General features: G+C 40.4%; 1 protein-coding gene across 1 annotated transcript; it reads right to left on the bottom strand.

Annotated features, from left to right (window-relative positions):
• Nucleotides 1-195: 195 nt before the first annotated feature.
• Nucleotides 196-17,001, bottom strand: SERINC1 (serine incorporator 1). Its single transcript, XM_057363631.1, has 10 exons — nucleotides 16,854-17,001; nucleotides 11,106-11,267; nucleotides 9,500-9,693; nucleotides 6,368-6,447; nucleotides 6,036-6,173; nucleotides 4,727-4,896; nucleotides 4,537-4,627; nucleotides 3,480-3,621; nucleotides 3,146-3,376; nucleotides 196-1,618 (listed from the first exon to the last, which is right to left on the bottom strand). Exons 1-10 carry the CDS (start codon nucleotides 16,890-16,892, stop codon nucleotides 1,480-1,482), a joined length of 1,386 nt encoding a protein of 461 aa, XP_057219614.1. The 5' UTR covers nucleotides 16,893-17,001; the 3' UTR covers nucleotides 196-1,479.
• Nucleotides 17,002-20,946: the final 3,945 nt, after the last annotated feature.

Below are 20,946 nucleotides of genomic sequence, written 5' to 3'. Positions count from 1 at the left end.
CTTGCAGTGGCCACATCTGGCAGCAGTATGAGACAGCAAAAGACATTGGACATCTTCCTCCAAATTTATTTATTAATAAGGTAACAACATATTCCAAATGATTACAAGCCTTTACTGATCTTTCCATTACTGTTGCAAGTTTGACTGACATGTCAGACTTCTGCAGTAAATGTCCGTGTTCAGGTGCAGAATTAAAATAGAATATCAACAGGAAGTCACAGTTACAAACACCACAGAAAGAGATGAGCATGACATCTGCTGCAGGCTTCAGGGTCACTCCCAGGCAGGCTGCTCTAGGCTCAAATTGTGACAAGTAACAGAGAAATAATKCAGCTTATGTACTTCAGTTGCAAAGCAGCAAGCACAAAAGCATTTTAAGATTTTGTAACTGCACAGGAACTATGCCTAGATGGAGACTTTCTAGGCTTAAGTCCATCTCTGGCAATGGACAACAAGCAAAATACCTAATACAGCAAAAGATTTCAAGATTCGGAGTCCCAAATATTTCAAGAAACACTTAAGCCTCAGTAAATGCAAACCTCCTCCTTTAGTTACTGTAATTTCAGTGCTCCTTTTTCTCCATTTATATTTTATTCACAATACTCAAACAAYTCCTCCAATGGGCTTACACAGCTTTCACCACTTCGCTCCTTGCAAACTCCATGATTGTAGCTTAGCCAAGAAGAAAGTGGCACACAAAACAGCAATAAGTTACAGCACAACTATGCCATTTAAACTACTTTAAAAAACAATTATAATATGTAGATGCACATTGTAAACCGGTGTCTTAAAAACATGCTTCTGAGCATCTGATACCAGGATATTTCTCCTCAGGGTGCCTGTCCTCCTATGTGTGCAATGGAACACAATGGACTAGCTCCTCTGCAGCTCCAGGTGCAAGTTTCCCCCTCACATCTGTGCTGAAGGTACTGCTGCCATCGGCATGGGAAAGGTCAGGCTGTTAGTGCTGAAGTGCTGCAAGATGTCCAGTGAACTCCAACGTGCTCCATTTTGAGTCTTAACAATGCTTACTCAAGGCTTACTTTGGAATCAAGGCAACAGGGATCATCAAAGGCAGCCCCTCCTTCACTTGCAAAGCCTGACCTAGCACTTTAGTTAACCTCTTTAGTTACCCTAATTAACACTTGCACTTTTTTTTCCTACAACTATTTAATGCAATTGAGGGGAAAAAACCCATACTTCCAAAAGTTCTTGATCTCAACTCTCGTGCTCCCAAAGCACTCATGCTAGGAGTAATCCTATGAAAACCATCATTACAACAATTAGCATTGAGCTCAGCTAAAAAAGTCATTTAGTGAAATGACAAGACATGATTCAAGGTAATCATGCAGGATAAAGCAAGGAATACTACCTGGACAGTGCACACACACACATATTTACATCCGCACTATTACCCAGAATACTGTTTGTTTCAGGGATACGTGGCGCTGACACACCCTCCCTGGAGAGCAGCACAGCTTAGTCAAAGTCGCGGTTGGTAAGAACCAGCGGTGCCACCAGAGTCCACACGTACAGCACKATGCCAATCCAGCTGGAAGAGATCTTCACCCACACAGACGGCCACTTGCTGGTCATTGTCTCATATGTAGAATCCGGACTGTGAAAGAAGTAAAAGAAAAAGGATCATTTGAAACGTTTTTTTTCAATCCAACAGGCCTGTGTTCTAAGACACCCTTCAACACTGTTTTCACAGATCATTTTCACTTCACACCTCAAAGGGCCCTTCTTCCAGACAGTTCACACCAGTCTACAAGAACACAATTTCTAAACTGGTGTCACAGGAAGAGGGAAAAACAACAGCAGCTCAAAAAATACTTGATAAGCGAAGCAGTCAAGAAGCAGATATAATTACAAGGAATCTCAAAGCAAATCTGCAGAAAGGCAATAAATGGATAGCATTTAGAGATACAAGTAATGTATGTTGCCTTGCCAAAGAACAACACCTAGAGAAATTAATYATCTTGATGTCGTATTAACCCAAGTAGGGCCACAAATCAAATCCAAARCAGGACTATCTATCAAGAATTACTTCTGAAGGAATATATTTCTATTGCTATTCTACATGCTATTTCACCACAAATTGTTGTTTGCCAAATAACTAGAAACRATAATTTGTATTTTTTAATTCTGAAGAACATGTGATCAGGCTGTTAACAACAATTCACACACAGAACTATTTTACTGCAAGCATTTTTTCAAGGAGCAGACAACCTGATTYCCTTCCACCATGCCCTGTCACAGAATGGCTGTGATTGGAACAGACCGCTGAAGATTCTCTGGTCCAACTCTGCTGTTCCAGCAGGGACATCTAAAGCCAGCTGGCCCAAATGGCTTYTGAGTACCTCCAAGGATGGAAACACCGCAACATCCCTTGGCAACCTGTGCCAGTGCTCAGTCACCCTTGCAATAAAAGTGTTTCCTGATGTTCAGAGGGAACCACTTGCATTTCAGTTTGTGCCCTTGGCCTCTGGCCCTGTCACTGCGCMCCACTGAGCAGTCCCAGCTCCATCCTCTTTGTACCACTGCTTCAGACGTTTCTGTGCATTGATGAAACACCCCTTGGGCTATCTCTTCTCCCAGCTGAACAGTCTCAGCTCTCTCAGCTTCTTCTCATGTAACAGATGCTCCAATCCCTTCATCATCTTTGTGGCCCTTTGCTGGACTCTCCCCAGTACATCCATGTCTCTCTCATAATGGCAAGCCCCAGAACTGCAGGAGTGACCAGTGCTGAGTAGATGGGAAGGAACCTCTCTGCCTTGACCTGCTCATGTAACATGTCCTTTTTCTAGCTCTCTGTACCAGACATGGGCCTAGTGTTTACTGATTTCAAATTGTTACAGACTTTATCCTGTTACAGACTTTATCCTGTTTGCTTCAGCAGAATGTATTTCAGCAGTTCAGTGAATGACAAGAATCACCCTAGAAAGTACGACAGGCACTTGTGAACAACGCTGGCTACCGTTTTCAAATACAATTCCCTAAAAGCAACTCAAACAGTAACTTCCCTTGAGAAGACTCATACAAGACCTACATTCCAGAGCACACAACTTGTGCCTCCTTATACAGGAAGAGATGGCATCTTGTACGTTCGTTACTAGCACAACATTTAACCAWATGTAAATACCTGTACCAGTTGGTAAGCGTCATCATGATATACAGTGATGCCAGGAAAAGCATGAAGTGAAAGAAGGAGTAGCTGTAAGTAACTCCATCCCTTTCATTATCTATAGCTCGGTGAACATCATCTCCATCATCAAGGGAGCCATCACTCCTGGGCATTCCATCCTCTATCAGTGTTGATTCATCACTGGTCAGCATCAGCTTGTTAACCTGGCTGTTGTTGGATGTTCGGATGCTGGATTTGACAGAAGAGGACATGGTACAGTTACCCAAATAAATACCATTTAGTATCAAACAATAAGAAGCAATACAAATTGATTTTTTAAAAGGAATCTTACCTTGAATAGAGAACACATAGTAAAAACAAAACCAGTCCTACAATTCCTTGTGCATCCCACCACTGCACTACCTGACCTTGGGCTGGAATGGTGGTGCTGTTGTAACCAATGATGCTCAGCAGACTGGGGTTACAGCGCCTGTCTGTGAGGGAAACTGCATTAGAACTTACATAAAACAGAACAGGACAAATATTTAAGAGCACATTTCCATGCTGAATGTACAGAAATAGAAACGAACTTCGTGACTGTGACAGTCTTGAAGCAAAAAAGCTTTGAATTTAATTTTAGCCTACTGAATCTCTCTAGAGTAGGGAAATGACAGTATATGGCATAAAAATCTGTCTCTTCGAGCAGATAAAAGGATTTTGAACTTATGTAAGATATGCATCAACTGCTTTACTATTCCATCTCATATAATTCGACGCAACAAAATTAACATCTTTGCATACTGAACTTCAGGAATTTTACTGCTAGAAAACAAGTTTGACAAACATTCTACAGACAGGGTACCTGAGTCATCTCAGAATTGGAAAACAATGCCAGTTAAGTCACTTTTTTATTATGAGTGGTTCTCAATCCACAGCATGCACAGGTAATACTGATGTCTCCAACTTTCAGATGTTTCAATCTTATTTCCCCATAATCACTGCCTAAATTAGATGACTCACGTATTCCATGACACATTCCAGAAGCACGTAAGATTGTCCACAATTATAATAAAAGAGTTGGAGACCCAATTAAAACCACCAAAATCAGTATCTGGGGATTTATTTTAATCACCAGAATTTATTTATTTATTTTTAGAGATATTCTACTGTTTTCCATCACAATAAACATTGACAACATTTATTAATACTTGTTTTAAATCCTCAGCYTGGAAAAATAAAATCAGCATCCTGGTCAACTTAAGAAATTCTGAAGGTGGGCTCACGGCAGCAAATGAGCCCTAATACACACACATTTTATAACCCCRTTCTAATGCTGCCCTGCAAGAGGTGAAGATACATTTTACTACTGAACTGGTTATCAAAAAGCCCTACATTGCTACTACACTTACCTGGCTCATTGGTCATGGCTGACCAAGTCAAATACATTGTGTAGATTGTGATCACTGAAGACTGCAGCAAACCAGATCGTGGCTGAGATTCCTACAAAAAGGAGTCACAAAACAGGAAAGTCAGGCAATCAAAACTCACGGGCACAATTATACTGTGGTAACACGAGAGGTAACAGAATTCAAACTGTACCTGAATCCTTGGCAGAATTGACATTACAGAAGCACCAATGCACAGGAGCATATTAACACTGATGAATGTCTTGTTTTCAGAACAACCTTCTGGATGAGTGTAATATACGTAAAACAAGACAATAGCTATGAGAGACAGCAGATAGTTGACAGCTGTAGCTGAGAGCAGAGCTGTGAAGAAACAAAATCATTAACTGGTTAATAATAAAGACTACTAAAACTGAAACAATACCACATGATTATTAAGTTTTGGATACAATATACAACAACAGCTCTGGGCACTGAAATTTAAACACTTCTCAGTAGTCTGTAGTATTAAAAAGAAACACAATACATGAGAATCCCAAAGCCATATTTGATTCTCCAGTGCTCTCTAACAACAACCAGGAAGAGCAAGGATAAAGGAAACAGTTGTACTGCGTACACTTTGGCTAACAGTTTAAAAAGAAACTGAAGAAATACTTCTCTAGAATAAAAAATCTCATTTCCAAATTATATACTAGTAAAAACATTAAATAATGAAGTGGCCATTGAATGAAGACATGCTATGCYATCTTTTGAAACACCTAAATTATCATATCTGAAATGCTTTAATAAAACAAGGTATGATTTCTCCGGTGAGATGACTTGTGCTCTCCTTCACTATCTTGGCCTTTCACACTGTTCAAAGAATGAACAACTGGCAGACATAAAAAACAATTACTTGAGATGATTATACTCAACATGAAGCACTAACAGGTTACTTAGGTTTGTAATCAGCAGTAAAGGGATAATGAAAGCTGTGGCCAGAAAAAAAAAACATAAAATCTGCAGTTGCCACTTCTCTGATATTATGACACACAGAAAGCTCCACCTGAACAGGAGGAAGAACTTCTTTGTGTATGACCGCACCCTGGAATAGATGACCCAGAGAGGTTGTGGAGTCACTCTCATTGGAGATATTCATGAATCATGTGTACACAATCCTGYGCCATGTGCTCMAAGATGAGACTGCTTGAGCAGGGAGGCTGGACCAGATGAACTGCTGTGGTCCCCTCCAACCTCACCCACTCTGTGATAGTGTGAAACTGATGCCTGGCTCCCAGGGAACAGATCTTCTTACTCAGAGGCTGCTGCTCTTCTGCTTCCACTTATTTAACTTGACAACAGAAGGATATCAATGGAGCTGAACTACACATCTGAAAAAGTGATACTCATGCACGAAGCAGCTCTTTCTGCACTCTGGTAAAATGAACTATTCAGTGAGTAACTTATTTAACATAATGCACATTAAATCTGATTTAAAACTTTACTGTAGTGCAGTCTCTTACCTGCATACCAGCATCTTGAGTTTCCTTCCTCCATTTTTTCAACCCAAGATTCATTCCAGGAGTGGGCAAAGTCAATAAGCAAGACCAGCTGAATAAGAATAAAGCAGAATGCTCCAGCCATACCTACATAAAACCATACTAAAAGAGGAATAAAACAAAAACAGTTAAGAACCAYAGATAATTTACTCCCCTGTCTTAGTGTCCCTAAATACAGAGAAGCACTACAGTTATACAGCCACAGTAAAAATTGTATGATATCAGCATGCACTTACTTTTCTTTTAAAACTAAGTATGATTGCACCATGATACAGAGGAAGACAATATTCCCTCACCAGTTGTAAATGGTCCCTCTGGTATGAAGAAAGCTCCAACACTAATTGCAAGTGCCGTTGCAAATTTAAAGAACCAGAATCTACAAGGAAAAAAAAAAAAGCAACTGTTAAGTCTGTTCTAATTCACACATAAAACACACATCTTGAAGAGTTGGGTTTTTTAATTCACTCATTCTTAACTTGCTTTTTTTGAAGCAGGATGAAAATTTTATGTGTCCAACATTTTTGCTCTCAAAAAAGTTATTCTAAAACTCTGCTAGACTAACACAGAGTTTGACCTGTTTCTCAGAGGTATCTTTTTACTCATAAACTACAAATTAAGCCAATTGTGAGCTGATTTTTTTCTTCCTAAAATAATTTTAAACCACAGCAGTGAGATTATTAAATTGTCTGCCTATCAGAAAAATGGGTTAAAAAATCCCTTCCTGCCTTTAGTATCAAAACCAAAATGATGGAAGATCTGACTGGTGCCTAGAATGACAGAAAACATTATGCTGGAGCTCCCCACCAGTCTCAATTCACTTCCTGCATGAGAGAGATATACAAAAGTCTGGATTCTTCCCACCCAATTTCAAATTCTTTAGGTCTACAGCTGATGAGGATTCATAACAAAAACAAAAGCAAATTATTTATCCTTCACAGAAAAGACACAATCCAATTTTAAGTTCCTGTTTCAGTGCAGTGCCATTGGAACTTTTTCCCAGTAAAAGGTACGCATTCAAGGACRATCAAAACAAATCAGATGTTTCCAGAAAGCATACAAGGAAGTATCTTTCACCAAAGACGCACCAAACTCACCCCACATACAAGCTGTATAAATACACCCTGCATAAGGAACTTCAAATTGTTATGCCAACAAAACTGTAAGGAGGAGGTGAAGACYATTTTTTCTGATCCCAGTGACAGGAAGCTCCAAAAACAGGCATGGTGCCATCTACATGTATTTCAAAACTGAATATAACAGCATAAAGAGGTGTACCACACCCCCACAATGTCAAACACTTGTCAGTTTTTCAAGGTTTCTATCCCTCTCCATTTCTTTCCATACTTCKAGCAAGTTTAATCTCTCCTGCTGGCTGTTACAATCAAGTGATGGAGACCAAGAAGAACAAGTGCCAGTTGTGTGGAGAGGAACTATGTGAAATGACAGAAGTACAGAATACGGAACAGAAGGGACTAATACCCTGGGATATAGAGAAGTGACTAAATCCAGTCTTAAAGTTGAATTAAGTTATAACATTTATGGTGCAATACACACACCCCATTAAAATTAGTTTCTGAGTYCACTTTTTTTTTAATCACTGTCATAGTCAATTATAGAAATAAGAATGATTTCAGGTTTGTATATATTTAACCTCTAATTTCAGACTCCTTTAAGGGATTTAATGCTCTATCCTATATGACAACTGAAAACAATACTCATCTGAAACAACACCTACAGCTGCTGTGCATTCTGTGCAAGCCAGCAACTATCTCATAAATATAATTGGGCTTCTTCTATTGTTATTATAAACCTGAGGCATGAAACAACTCGGACAGCTATTAAAAAGGCAGAGAAGGTGAACACTGGCATTAGATCATATCACCAAGCTTAACTTGCATGCAAAATATGAAAAAATTAGTAAAATGGAAAAACCTAATATTTTGACTATGTCAAACCACTGACAAAAACATTACATCTCAAAGTATTATCGAACATACACACAACTTCAAAAATCAAAAGCTAGAAAGCTTTTCACAAACCTTATTGTAATGCATATTATTGAAGCAATGAGTTATTACCAAAGTATTGAAAATAATGTTATTAAATATTTTACCAGCAACAGTCAAATAACAGTTTTTTTCCTTTTATCCTAGTGCTGATGTTACATTGGCTAAGAAAAGCAAATTGCTATGGGTTGCATAAACAGTACCTAAATTTGTATTGGTGAGCACAACTCCAAATAAGGTTATCAAGAAGATCCCAAACACTTAAGAACACTTTTAGGTAAAAAACATCCCACATCATGTAAAATTACCATGTGCCTTTTTCTGAAAAAAAAAAAAAAAAAAAAACCCAAAAAAAAACAGATACCCCCAAAAAACCCCCAAACCCCCAAAAAACAACAGATACAGATACATTCTCTGATACAGAATTAGCTGAGCCGGCATTCTTCTTGCTTGCAACAAGCATGCTCTGCTGAACAAAGCAAGGTGGAGTGAAAGGCTGAAGTGAGTTACTGCTGCTAACATATTTTAATACTATGCTCTTTTTTTTCTTTAGACCAAGAAAACCAAAAGTAAACAAAGCAATATTCTGTTCAGTCATAATTATTTTCCCCTACAGAAATAATTCAAAGCTTTTTCTCGTTTTATACTAGATGTATTTAATCTTGCTATACTGAACAGAAAATAAAATTACTTCATCATTTTTATGGCTTAGATGTTCACAGCTTCTTTTAAACATAGACACCTTGAAAAAGCAATAGTCTAAGCAATCACTGTGACCACCAAGATTAGGCACCATAAATGGTTTTAGGCTTTTTAGCATCACACCCTCTTACAAACATTTACATCTCCCTGGATGAAGAAGCTACATTATGCATAGGCAGAGCCTGGATGAAAACTACCACTTGTGTGAACCCACAATMTGAAATTCCACTATATTCTTCCATCTGATAATTCTAACTAAAACTAAAACTAAAAAAGAAAATCTACTGGAAAGCTCAGAAACTAAATACATAACAAATTTCCTTTTGCAGAGAGGTGACTGAAAAGATAGCAAAAAGAGAAAAAGTACCTTTTATATATCTATACAGGCATATATGTGCAATTTATAACCTTTAAAAGAAAACTTCAAGAAAGAACAAGTTCTTACAGACTTCAAAGTTAAGAGGAATATAAATTCCCAGAGAACAGATGAGGCTTTTAAATCTTTCTGTTTCTTGAAAAAATCTCAGTGGAATGAAACTTAGTGTTATTATTCATCTCTGAATTTCACTGTCTTTARACAGAAGCAGAATTTCTCATCTTGGGAAACCTCTGGACAGATTATCCAATGTCATAGTTCAGAACCTGAAAAGCTACATCCATGTGCATGTTTGCCTCTTACAAAAATTACCAACTAACTCAGCACTCATTTCTGCATCTTACCCATTGTGCACTGCGGCTCTGGGGTCATTGCTGCTCTTCACTTTGATCATCAGCAAGGAGAAGAGAAGGAAGAACATGGCCATGCCAAAGCACACGCGGTACACGGCTTTGTAGCCAACCAGGACATCACAGTTCACGTGACCCTGCACACCAGGAATACTTGTTCCCAACCCTCCATCACAAAATCCAGGAATCTGTGATAAATGCAAGATACTTCAGTCATCTTTATAAGACCCCCTGTCAGTAAATGTATATTAATAAATTTTCAATAGACAATTCATTAATATTGTAACATTATGTAACTATTAACATGGTTAGAAARTATGATACTGAAAGACTGCATCATAAGCTACAGTTCACCTAGAATATCAAACACATTCAAGGGAAAAAAAATCCTGCATAGGCATATTCTAAACATACCCAAATATATTTTCATAGAATASTCTGGGTTGGAGGAGACCTTTAAAATTCAGCTAGACCAACCCCTCTGCCATGGGCAAGGACATCGTCAACTACATCAAGCTGCTCAAAGCCCCATTCAGCCTGACCTTGAATGTTTCCAGGAATGGGACATGGATATTAACAGGTYTTTTTATGTCATTAGCAATTTCAAAGAAATGCAGTTTTCACTGTCTGATCTGAATCAAGAGATAATCAAAGAGCTGGGAATTGGTAAATTTGACTTGATAGTTACTATCAGGCTTATAACACAGCTAGGAGGTGGCAGCCTGCTTAAACCTCTTTAAAACACAGTCTCAATAAGTAGCATCACCATCAATTAGGTCTATCCATAACTTCCATATGAAACAGCTGAGAACATTCTTTCCAGTCACTAGCAGGACATGAGCAGCTTCTTTCAGAAGTCAAATCATACTCCAGAAGGCTGTAATTTTCTTTCCTAGGTGACTAACATGGCTCCCACTGAAGCTCTAATGTGGTAACTGTACCACCCTGAAATATACATTTATAGATTAATCATTCTGGGGGGGAAAAAAATGAAAAGTATGCCTAACTGAAGTTACTATCTACTGAAAAAAACTAAAGACAGCAGAACTGAACTGAAGTATATGCAACCCAAGTTCAGTGAGCCTGTAAGCTCTACTATAACTCAMTCTCCAATGTTATATTATATTTTTATATAGTTAATAACTGCAAGATCCTAAAAACACTTACTAGTTCCCTGAGTGGAAAACATGCTACTATGATTAGCGAAAAATATTTTTGTTATGCATTGYAGACTTCAAAACAGAACTTTAACTAGTACAACAAAACTAGAAGACATGATTTTTTTTAATCGCAAGCACAATAAAAGTCAATTAAGTACCGTTAATACAAGCATGTCAATAATACATGATTTCACACACCTGTTTGGTGCAAGATTTTATGTTTTTCTGCTCTGAGCATTTAAGAAGAGGCGCTTTTCMTCTATAGAGGGATTTTCCCACAAGTTCTTTGTTTATTTGATTTACAGACAAATTAATGGTGACTATGAAGCACAGGCAGTAGCAAAATTACATAGTTTCAAATAAAATCCATGCTTTCATTATGTCAATTACTATGATCTGTGACACTTGTTCTACGAAACATTAGCAATAAATAACCTGACCTTCTTCAGCTGCTCTTCCATGCCTGGTATTAGCATCACACAGGCAACGCTCACGCCAAGAAGTAAAAAGAAGGCATAAATCAGCCGAGTTATGGTGGAGTTGTTTCCACTGGGGCAGCATCGGCAAAGCAGGCACGGGGCACTTCCACACAAGCATGGTATCTGACAGAAAGACAGAATATGAATTATTTAAAAAGCTTTGGATTACTAGATTTCAATATTTAATCAGCTGTGCAGATCATCAGACACTATGATGGAAAATGACTCATCCTGTGCATCCCACCACTAGTGCAGACTAAGTCACTGCAACACCTTTCAGAAAACAGCAGCGCTTCCCGATGCACCRCTGCACAGTGAAATTAGTGCTATGCCAAAAGTAATCACTTAGTCATTCAGAAGAAAAAACAAAGATTGGATTCAGGCTAATTTGTTCTCTTGAATTGTATTTTATTTCAATCAAATGGCATGCAAGGATTGTTTTTGTTAACAACTATATCCTCCATTCCACAGCTGCAGYGATTAAACAAATACACCACAGGAAAAAAGATAAAAGCAGAACTGTCATGTAGGTACACTCCAGCACTTGGCACAGTTGAGACACAACCCTCACTGGGCCATAAACATTTCCAAAACACAAAATCAGGTAAAAGAGACTAAATCTTAGGTTGCACATTATTTCATATTACTCACWTAATTCTGTTAGCTTGCAAAATTAATTTTATGCCATGTAAAAGTCCCATACAAGAATAGTGCAAACACACCGTGTRTGTGTTATTGACACCAAATACCAACAGCAAAAGTGGATGGGAATGCTGTACAGTTGTAATAATACAAGAAGTAAAAAAAGTGGGAAAAAAATTACCTGTATTTAGGTCTTAAAYAGAAAACTGTGGGACGAAAGGGAGCAGATAGTGCTATTTCACCAGGAAAGGGTTGGAAAGCAGAGAACAATTCTCTGCCTCTTACTGAGTGACAATTTGGGAAGTAAAAGAAAGGCAATGTCCCACAAGTAAACATCAGCTAAAGGAGGAAAGGTACAATCAAAATGTGTGATCACTGCCCTCTCTGAGCTACAGCAGACCATGCTACCTGAGACAAAGACACAGAACAGGGTTAAAACCCAGCTTCTCCCCCAGCACACATCCAGGGACATCCCCACCATGGGACAAAAGCCACAGGTGTTCATCACCACATGAGAGACACTCAGTCAGTAACATAATGACATGAATAGTTACAAGGCCACATGACCAGGACATGTCAATCAGCCAGTATGACTGGCATGTGTCAGAAAGAGTTCTCAGAAGTTTAGTCATATGACAAAAATGCCAGTAGTCTGCTGCTACCGGAAAAGCCCCAGGGGTTGCAGGGAAAAGCAGACAGATTGCCACAACACTCCTGGCAGCCCCTGAGAAGCCCTCGGGGAAAAAGCTGATTATCATTCTTACAGTTTCAACCACTCACACACTGGACATACAAACTTCATCTTTTCAGTAACTTCCCTGTATTCTTTTTGGCATGTGTGTTCCTTCCAAGGAGCCAAGAATTTTCAGTCCACTATTCTACAGAAACAGCTTTAAACTTGCAAACTGCACCATTACATTTGTCTTGCTAAACCAGTGAAGTTAGGCAGATTCTCATTTCAAGTATTTCAGGACGTAAAAGTTCTTATATTGCCCCTTTTTAACTCTTCCTCCACTCAGTATCATTATAGCACAAATAATATCAAAGTGTTGATTACAGAAAGTTTCACCTCAACATAACAAAGAAATTACACTGAGAGCAATTAGTCACTGCAACAATCTCCCCAAGGATGCAGTAGGGCTCCATCCCTGGAGGTTTTCAAGACATAACTGGGCAAGGCAATATATCACCCTATTCARGCCCCCTTTTTCATTAAAGATGGACCATGTGGTCCTTTGAGGCTGCTCTAAGACTGCAAATAACTACATTAGGGGAATCTATGCTTCATAAGTAGGAAATGTATGGCAAATATTGTTTCTGAATTCATCAGAATTTTATCGTACTACTGTATTACACTATTTGCTACACACACAAATAACCTCTCTAGTGAAGAATCTCTCTGTTCAAAAATTGCTTTCTTGAACTAATTCTGTCTGCATTAATATTTCCAAACATGTTGATGAATAAAAGGTTGAGTTTCGCAGAATGGAGTATATGGCTAGGTTCATCTGCGGCAGAAAACATGTGGAAAGGAGCAGTTGGTAAAAAAATTCACTTCTGTAATGAATTCCAGTGTTAAACTGTTTGTTAAATACCTAAATAATTCAAGCAGCTTGCTCCCAAGTGTCTCAGGGTAAGGCAGAAAAACATATGCTTCTTCAGGCACAAGAGACTTGCAGTAGCTGAAATGAAGATAATTGTCTCCACCTCACTGGGCAGGAATGTGCCTCAAGAAAAGCCATACACCTGACTAAGGTGTCTGAGCTCCAACACCAGCTTTTTAAATGTTTTTCCTCCAAACAGTTCATGCACATCTCTGAACAAGAGACACTACTGAAACATGATACTATTCATACAAGTTGGACACTTACACAAGGAATCATGTTACAGTCCAATTYTCTCTTTCTTTGGCAAAAGAGAATAAAATACATACTATTCCAATAAAATAGCATTATAMTTTTGGCAAAATTACTTGTTACAGACTTCAAAAAGAACAGAAACCAAAGAACATTCAGCCCATGGAATTCAGTTTATCAGCAGAGGAGACAAGGAGAGTTTGAGCCACYTTCTTCCTAAATTTGGAAGTACACCTCCCACAAAAATATCAGTAGTAAGATACTACCATGCAGATCAAAGCTTAACGCCCCAGGTGATGCCCAGCTTAGTCACAGATGCAGGCAAAAGTTAACTCTACAATTACTTTTTCACTTGTTTTCATAAGGAAATTTACACAATAGTTACTAAGTCAGAACTGCATAAAATCTATTGCCTTCCAGTAACTTTTTTCCTTACCTACCAACTCATAACCCTTTACATTTTTGAGGAAAAATAAGCAGCTTAATGGTGTTTACTAAGGCAAAATAAGAAAAGACAACCCACACACCTATTCTGAGAGCAGCCCGTTGGGCAGACAAGTTACTTAATGCTTGCTAAACTAGTCACTTCATTCCCCAGGGCAATAGAAATTGCATGAGGAACAGTGAAGGAGAGAGAAGGAGAGAGAAAACCCAAAAAAATCATGGAAAAGTGTTACTGCCCCTGATGCACAAAGAACAAGCTTTTAATATCAAATATAATCTTCCTACTGCAGTAATKACTAAATGATTATATMTTGAATTAGGAATCTGCAGAAACACTAAGCTCCTGCTGGGCCTAGTCAGGGTTTAGCTACATCATCCCTATTCTTAAGCTTAAAGACACCAAATCAATCAAGATCYTTACCTTGACAGAGAATATTAAAGGAGCAAAACAGCAGGTCAGATGTTTCAGAGAACAGCACAATAAAGGCAAGACACAGCAGAGGAAAAACAGCACTGCCTTATCAATCTAGGCTGTCAGGATCACAGGACTTTTGGTGAGATGACTGTGCCCTTAYGGCTTTGCCCTCACCCCCCATCTCTGACAGGCTCCCCTCTGCCCTTAAAAATGCCAACCTGAAGCATTGCCTGATCAGCACACCGGAGGGCAGAGCTACAACCACAAAAAGCCCAGAAGAAACAAGCATGGCATGAGGCCTGATGCGGAGACCTTACACAGAGTAGCTCTGTGCAGCACAACACGTGGCCCTGCAGAGAAGCACCACTGACAGCAGCATCTGCAAGGCCAAGGAGCCTTCCTGGCCATGGCACAGCCCAACTCCCAACCCACTGCATTGGGTTCAGCTGCTCCCTCACCCTCCCTGCGTGCTTCTTTCTCAGAGCCATGTACAGTGTTTGTACTTTGTACTGACAGATACTTAGAGACCAGTGTGGACAGATTTCTCCTATTCAGAAGTGTTTTGCAGGTTTTAAGTGTTGATTAGCTATGGTTTTAAATGTGGGAAAAAAATCAACACTTTAAAGCCATCAGGRGAAAGAGAAAACTAATACCAACAAAAAACACCCACCTCGATTTGTTTGGKCACTTAAAAGGAAGGGACAGGGCTTAACTACTCACAGTAACTCTGATTTAATTAAGATTATGTTCTCATGCAAATCATTTTATCTAACAGGCCATTAGCTAAATTCCTCTGTAGAGAAACAAGACTCAAGAGTAAGCAAACAGCAGTTGTTCATGCACTACAAACAACTACCAGTTATCAGAAAGACTGTTTATAAACTCGAAAATGCAGTATATATAAACTCCAGTATTTGAATTAAAGCTTATAGCTTTAATGTCACCAAGTCACAATGTCACCAAGTATTTGACTATAATTTTAAAAAGGTATGTTACCTATATTCAGCTAGTAATTAAAATTCAACTGGCTAAACCATTAAGCAGTGTTTAAAATGTTAATGAGAGTAAAATGAACATTCACAGTAATTAAAAGGAATTTATTAACAGCGTTCTAGCCGATTATTTACATGCATATCAGCCTGGAAACTAATTTACACAGACTTTCCAATTCTATGATTTCATATAATCTGTACATGAGATTAAGGGATTACTCATCATCTCTCTAAATTAAATGCCACTCTGTAAGCAGGGGAGCCAAAGCCCATGCMTTCATATATCACAAAAAACAAGAGCTTGGATAAATGCGATGTTTTGTTATACCATTAAAATTGTGTGTATGAACGCTTTAGCTGTAGGTAATTTAATTTAATAAATTCATGGTACATTATTTTTGGTACAAAAATACAGATTTTCACAATCCCACTGGTATTTTTACAGCAAACATCTAACATTCACACACCACTTGACTGTCTATATACACAGGGACTAGACTTGGAAAGACATATCACTTATGGRTAAAAAAGCAATGCCTCAATTTAAGTCTCTTTACCAACTTCCTTACCCTGCATAGTGCCACCAGTTTTAACGCCACCTCAATCTACTGTTTCCCATGAATAAAAATCACCTGACGATGCTCCCTCAGCATGGTGGTGACACATCACCACGGATTACCGTGCCTCGAGGAAAGGATGGCWCGGCAAGACAAAGATGCTGCCAAGGGTGGAGCTGCTCCTGACAAAGCCGTAAGAGAGAGGGCTTGAATACAAATATCAGAATCAAGGCAACGTGCGGGTTTTGATTTTCCCGAAAGAAATGCTGGAGTTCAAAGCATTTGATCAGACCCTTCACAAATTCGGGGAGAGGTGATTTCAGCGGGCACCGCAACACCTCCCTCACAGAAACGCGGATTAAGCGGCGGCCAGCAGCTCGACAGGCCGCCCTGYCTGGGTTAAGGACAAAGCTCCCCGGAGCCCCGACGAAACGGCTCCGACGGATCCGTGGGGATCGCCGGAGAAGCCCGAGRGAGGGGGGGAAAGCGGCGGGATCCTCCCCCTCCGGCACAGCGGGGAGAGAGCCCTGACCGGGCGGAGCGGGGGCCGCGGCCGCTCGGGGCGGACAGAGCCCRGCTGGTGCCGGGCAGGGATCAAGCAGGGGCCCGCAGCCTCACTGCACCGGAGGACGTGGAAGGAAGGCAGCGCCACAGCCGCCTTGGGAGACACAGAGGCTGGGAAGCGACGGGCGAGGCCCGGGTGGGGAGGGAAGGAGGGGGGGAAGCCCCTGACGCCGGCCCCGAGCCTGCGGCGGGCAGGGAAGCGCCGGGAAGGAGCCCCGCACCGCCCGCATCCACCTTACCCAGCTCGCCATGGAGCAGAGGCCCAGAACGCTGCCCATGGTCGCCGGCGGGCTCGGGCTCGGGCTYCTCCAAGATGGAAGCGGCGGCCGCGGCTCCCGACGCCGTTGTTTACCGCTCCCTGCGGCGCTTCCGCCTGCTYGGACGGCGCGGGGACGTCACTTCCGGCCGGGAGCGGCGTCCCTGCCCGCGGCCTCCCGGTGAATGCGCGATGTGTCGGGATTGTGTGCAGCCAACAAGGTTTTGTTGAGCCGCTCAGGTTACGTGGAGCCGCCGAGGTTATGCAGAGGCACTCAGGTTATGTGGAGCCGGCAAGGTTATGGGGAGCCGCTCAGGTTGTGTGGAGCCTCCAAGGTTTTGTGGAGCCGCTCAGGTTATGTGGAGCCGCCGAGGTTATGCAGAGGCACTCAGCTTATGTGGAGCCGCTAAGGTTATATGGAGCCTCCAAGGTTTTGTGGGGCCGCCGAGGTTATGCGGAGGCGCTAAGTTTATGAGGAGTCGCCGAGGTTATGTGGAGCCGCCAAGTTCTTTGATGTCGGGTCTTCGTACGCTTTCACGCATAATAAGCAAGAAAGGAGATCTGACCAGGGGGACAGTCAACAGGCAGCATCCCTCAGTCAGGGACATCCGGGAACTAAAGCTTAAAGCTTGTTAGTTGTAAGCTATGGATATATCAAATCAAGATGTAGTGAACTAACTGCATTTTGTAAATCAAAATGTTATATATCAGTAGAACAGATAGTCAAGGACATCTGGGAACTAACAAACTTCGAGGATGTAGTAAATCAAGATGTTGATGCACATCTGTGGATACATTTTTATGGCAAAATATTTGAGGTCCATGAATCCTACAGCTGAATTATGTTCATTATAATTCGAAAAATCATGCCAACGGGTCACAAAGACCCCTAGCCAGGTACAGATCCTCCCCTGAGCATTCATAGATGTTAGCTGAGGTTATGTAGCTTGTACAGAAATTCCTAACCATAGTAGAGGAACTGTACTTGGAAAGTCAYTGGCTCGGAATTTCTGTGTGTATAKAATRGCATGGAAAACCCAGAGGAAGGTGTTTGATTTGTGGAACACTGTCGAGCACCCTGAAATAAATAAACAATCAATTTCTTGAGTGTGTAATTTTTGGCTTGCTGCCAAATCCAGTTTTGTGGCCAGCAGGCTGGTGGGAGTCACAGGTCTGGTCACAGGTGTCCGCTGTCCCCTGGGAAAGCAGGCGCCAGCGCCGCTAGTATGGTTTGGTCACATGCATGCTTCTGTTGTGGCAGAAGGACACAAGATTTTTCAGAGTTGCTCTGTGCTTCTTCACTGCCTCCCCACACGTTCCTGAGCAGGTAGATGTTGCCCAGAGCAACGGGTCACACTGCCATCAACAGCTGCCAACGCTCCCAAATTTGGCACAGGATGCCTGTAGTCTCCCTCACCTGCCCAGTGCTTCAGGCTTTATCCCATAAAAACCAAATGAAATTTTCACCATATCTTACTAAGGACCATGTTTCTTACAAGCACCAATAGCGTTGAGCTTGCATGGCTTTCTGGGGGTAGATGAACACAGCCTAAAAAAAGGAAAAAGGCCCCAAAAAAGAAAATGGTCCTAACAGAAAAAACAGAGCTAAAAAATCTTTACAAAACAATCAGACAACTAAGCAACAGAATATTTAGGTGCTATATTTAATAATATAGGCAGATATATATATATATATATGGATATATATATATATATGCAGGTATTTATAAAAATATTTAATAATAAAGRCATKATAATACCAAGGATAMTGTCTCAGCTGAAAAATACAACCTTTTCATTTGTCAAATGTGCCTTAAGATACAAAACTAGGCATTTACAAAGTATACATAAAGAAACTGAATTTTTAAATAGAATACTTAGCAGTATGAGGCAGAATAGTTCACATCATTTTACAAATTAAGAACATTTTTGTCTCTTACAAGTTTCCCTTTTTACTAAAATGTGGTGATTACACTACTGCACGCTGAGCTGGTGCTCAGATTGGACTTACCTATATATGCTTCTAAATCTCCCCTTTGTWATTGATTTTAAAGGCAATCCTATTTTCAAAATCAAACAAGAAAAAGCTTAGAAGGAATTTTTGCAGGCTAAAGGTTTAATGCTGCAAATCTAGTGATAAAAAGTGGGAATAATTAACACAATTAATTATGTTAATATATAATTAATTATATAATTATGGTTATAGCTATTTGTTTGAAAGGTAAGCACACAGAATTTGTGGACATTGGATGCTGAATTTGTTGCATGAACATGCTGCAGCACGGCCATCTGCTCTCTGCTGCTCCCTGATACCAGAGCATGAAGCTGTTCTTGGCACTGAACTAGTATTTGATTCTCCTGCATGCCTTGTCTCCTCAGATGGGCAATGGGATGGAAGTGGGTGGGGAAAAATTGTGGAGCACCTATGGTTCAGCCACAAGATCCACAGCAGTAATTTTTAATGTTTGCTTTTGTTTGTGCACTAATTTGAGCCAGTGTTCATCTTGACATAACACCACCAGAAGGTCCTGGAGGCTCAGCATAAGCTCACAGCTAACACTGAGGCTAGCTTCATGTGATGAATTTATAATCTCCATTCCCTCTCCTTTGCAAAACCCTTAATCTTCTTCAAAGATGARTTTTCATTAGATACTGATTTTTTTCCGCTTCAGTATTCCTGCAATTTTCACAGTATGCTCTTTTTCCTTACAAGAATTTCTGATAGTCATGGCAGCCTATTTCTGTCCAYACCAACCTGATCTCTTTTCTTTCCAAATGCTAAATCACATCATTGTTTTCTGATTCAGTCATTATTTCTGCTGTCTTATTTGGAGCATCTATTGTGGAAAGATACTGWAGCATTATGTACGCTTCACTGAATCAAGTCCTGCTCCTCCTTCATCACACATCTTTTCTAGGAAATTGTAAAAGATCTGCTRTAGGAATTTCTCATCTGGAATTTTATTCAATTTGCCTGACAGCATTAAATTATATCGTGAAATATTTAAATTTAATTTACTTATTTGAAAGGGGTTGGAATTCATCMTACCCAGATATACATCCCAGATGGTTTCCCCAGTGTGATATCCTGCCTCCCTGTGACCTTTTTGAGCTTTTATGGAAGTRATAATCATAGTTGTCCAATATTTTACTAGCTCTCTAATTTTTTTTTTTGAAGAAAATAACAGGATTCAAATAGCAGAAATAACTTTTTTTTCCTTGTTTGTATTAGGGAGCTTCTCACTAAAACCTGCCTTTTTGCCAGCTGTTTATTGGAAAATGATAATTTTTCCAAACTAGAGACCACCTGTCAGTTTCATGGTCTGCACAAGCAACTTCCATCAGCTCCTTCAGTGAATACAAGATCTGCAGAGAGTCCAGAGCTGCCTTGTGGAGGATCCTAAAAATGGCTACACACCCTTTAACCTCCAGCAGAAAAACCCTGATAACCATTTGTCTTTTGATTTCATGTCCCAGACCACTGAGAGGAAGGGTGAGCTAGACAAGATACRCTAAACAGGCTTATGCTTTAGGCAAAGCTTTTCCAAATCCATAGTTTTCTGTTAGTGGTTCAACACATTGGTAAACGACATGAGGGGGAGAATCCTGAAAATTGCTCTGGATGGGAGGTGGGCACGTAGCCTGTTTGCCTCACACTGAGGGAGGCTGTGCTTCTTGCCATGAATTTCTGCCCTCAGTATTTGAGCTACCAAATACTGTGAACTTGTAGAGTGCTGGGGGCACAATGTGAATCCTGCACTGCCTTACACACACAGAGCAAACCCTGTGGCTTGCAGGAAAAACCTGGTATAGGTACGGTGACCATGTATAGCATGTGCACCATAAGCCTAGCAGCTCTCCATGCAGTAAGGCAGTGCCCACCTACGTGTTAGGAATGTGCTCTGCAAAGCAGAAGTAAAAAAATTTTGTAAGCAATGTTGACCCTGCRGTGTTTTCTGTCCCGCTCCACTCTCACAGAAGCCATGAGCACATTTCTGCAGGACCTACAGCATTGCTTTGTGAAGCATTTGGCACCACAGTTAAGCAGCATCAGACCATGGGTAGATCACCATTAC

The sequence above is a fragment of the Malurus melanocephalus genome, unplaced genomic scaffold, assembly GCF_030028575.1.
Source record: "Malurus melanocephalus ecotype Western Australia unplaced genomic scaffold, MMel_1.1 scaffold_29, whole genome shotgun sequence".
In the NCBI taxonomy this organism is placed as follows: domain Eukaryota; kingdom Metazoa; phylum Chordata; class Aves; order Passeriformes; family Maluridae; genus Malurus; species Malurus melanocephalus.
The sequence above is the reverse complement of the archived record's forward strand: the minus strand, read 5'-3'. Positions and strand labels throughout refer to the sequence as shown.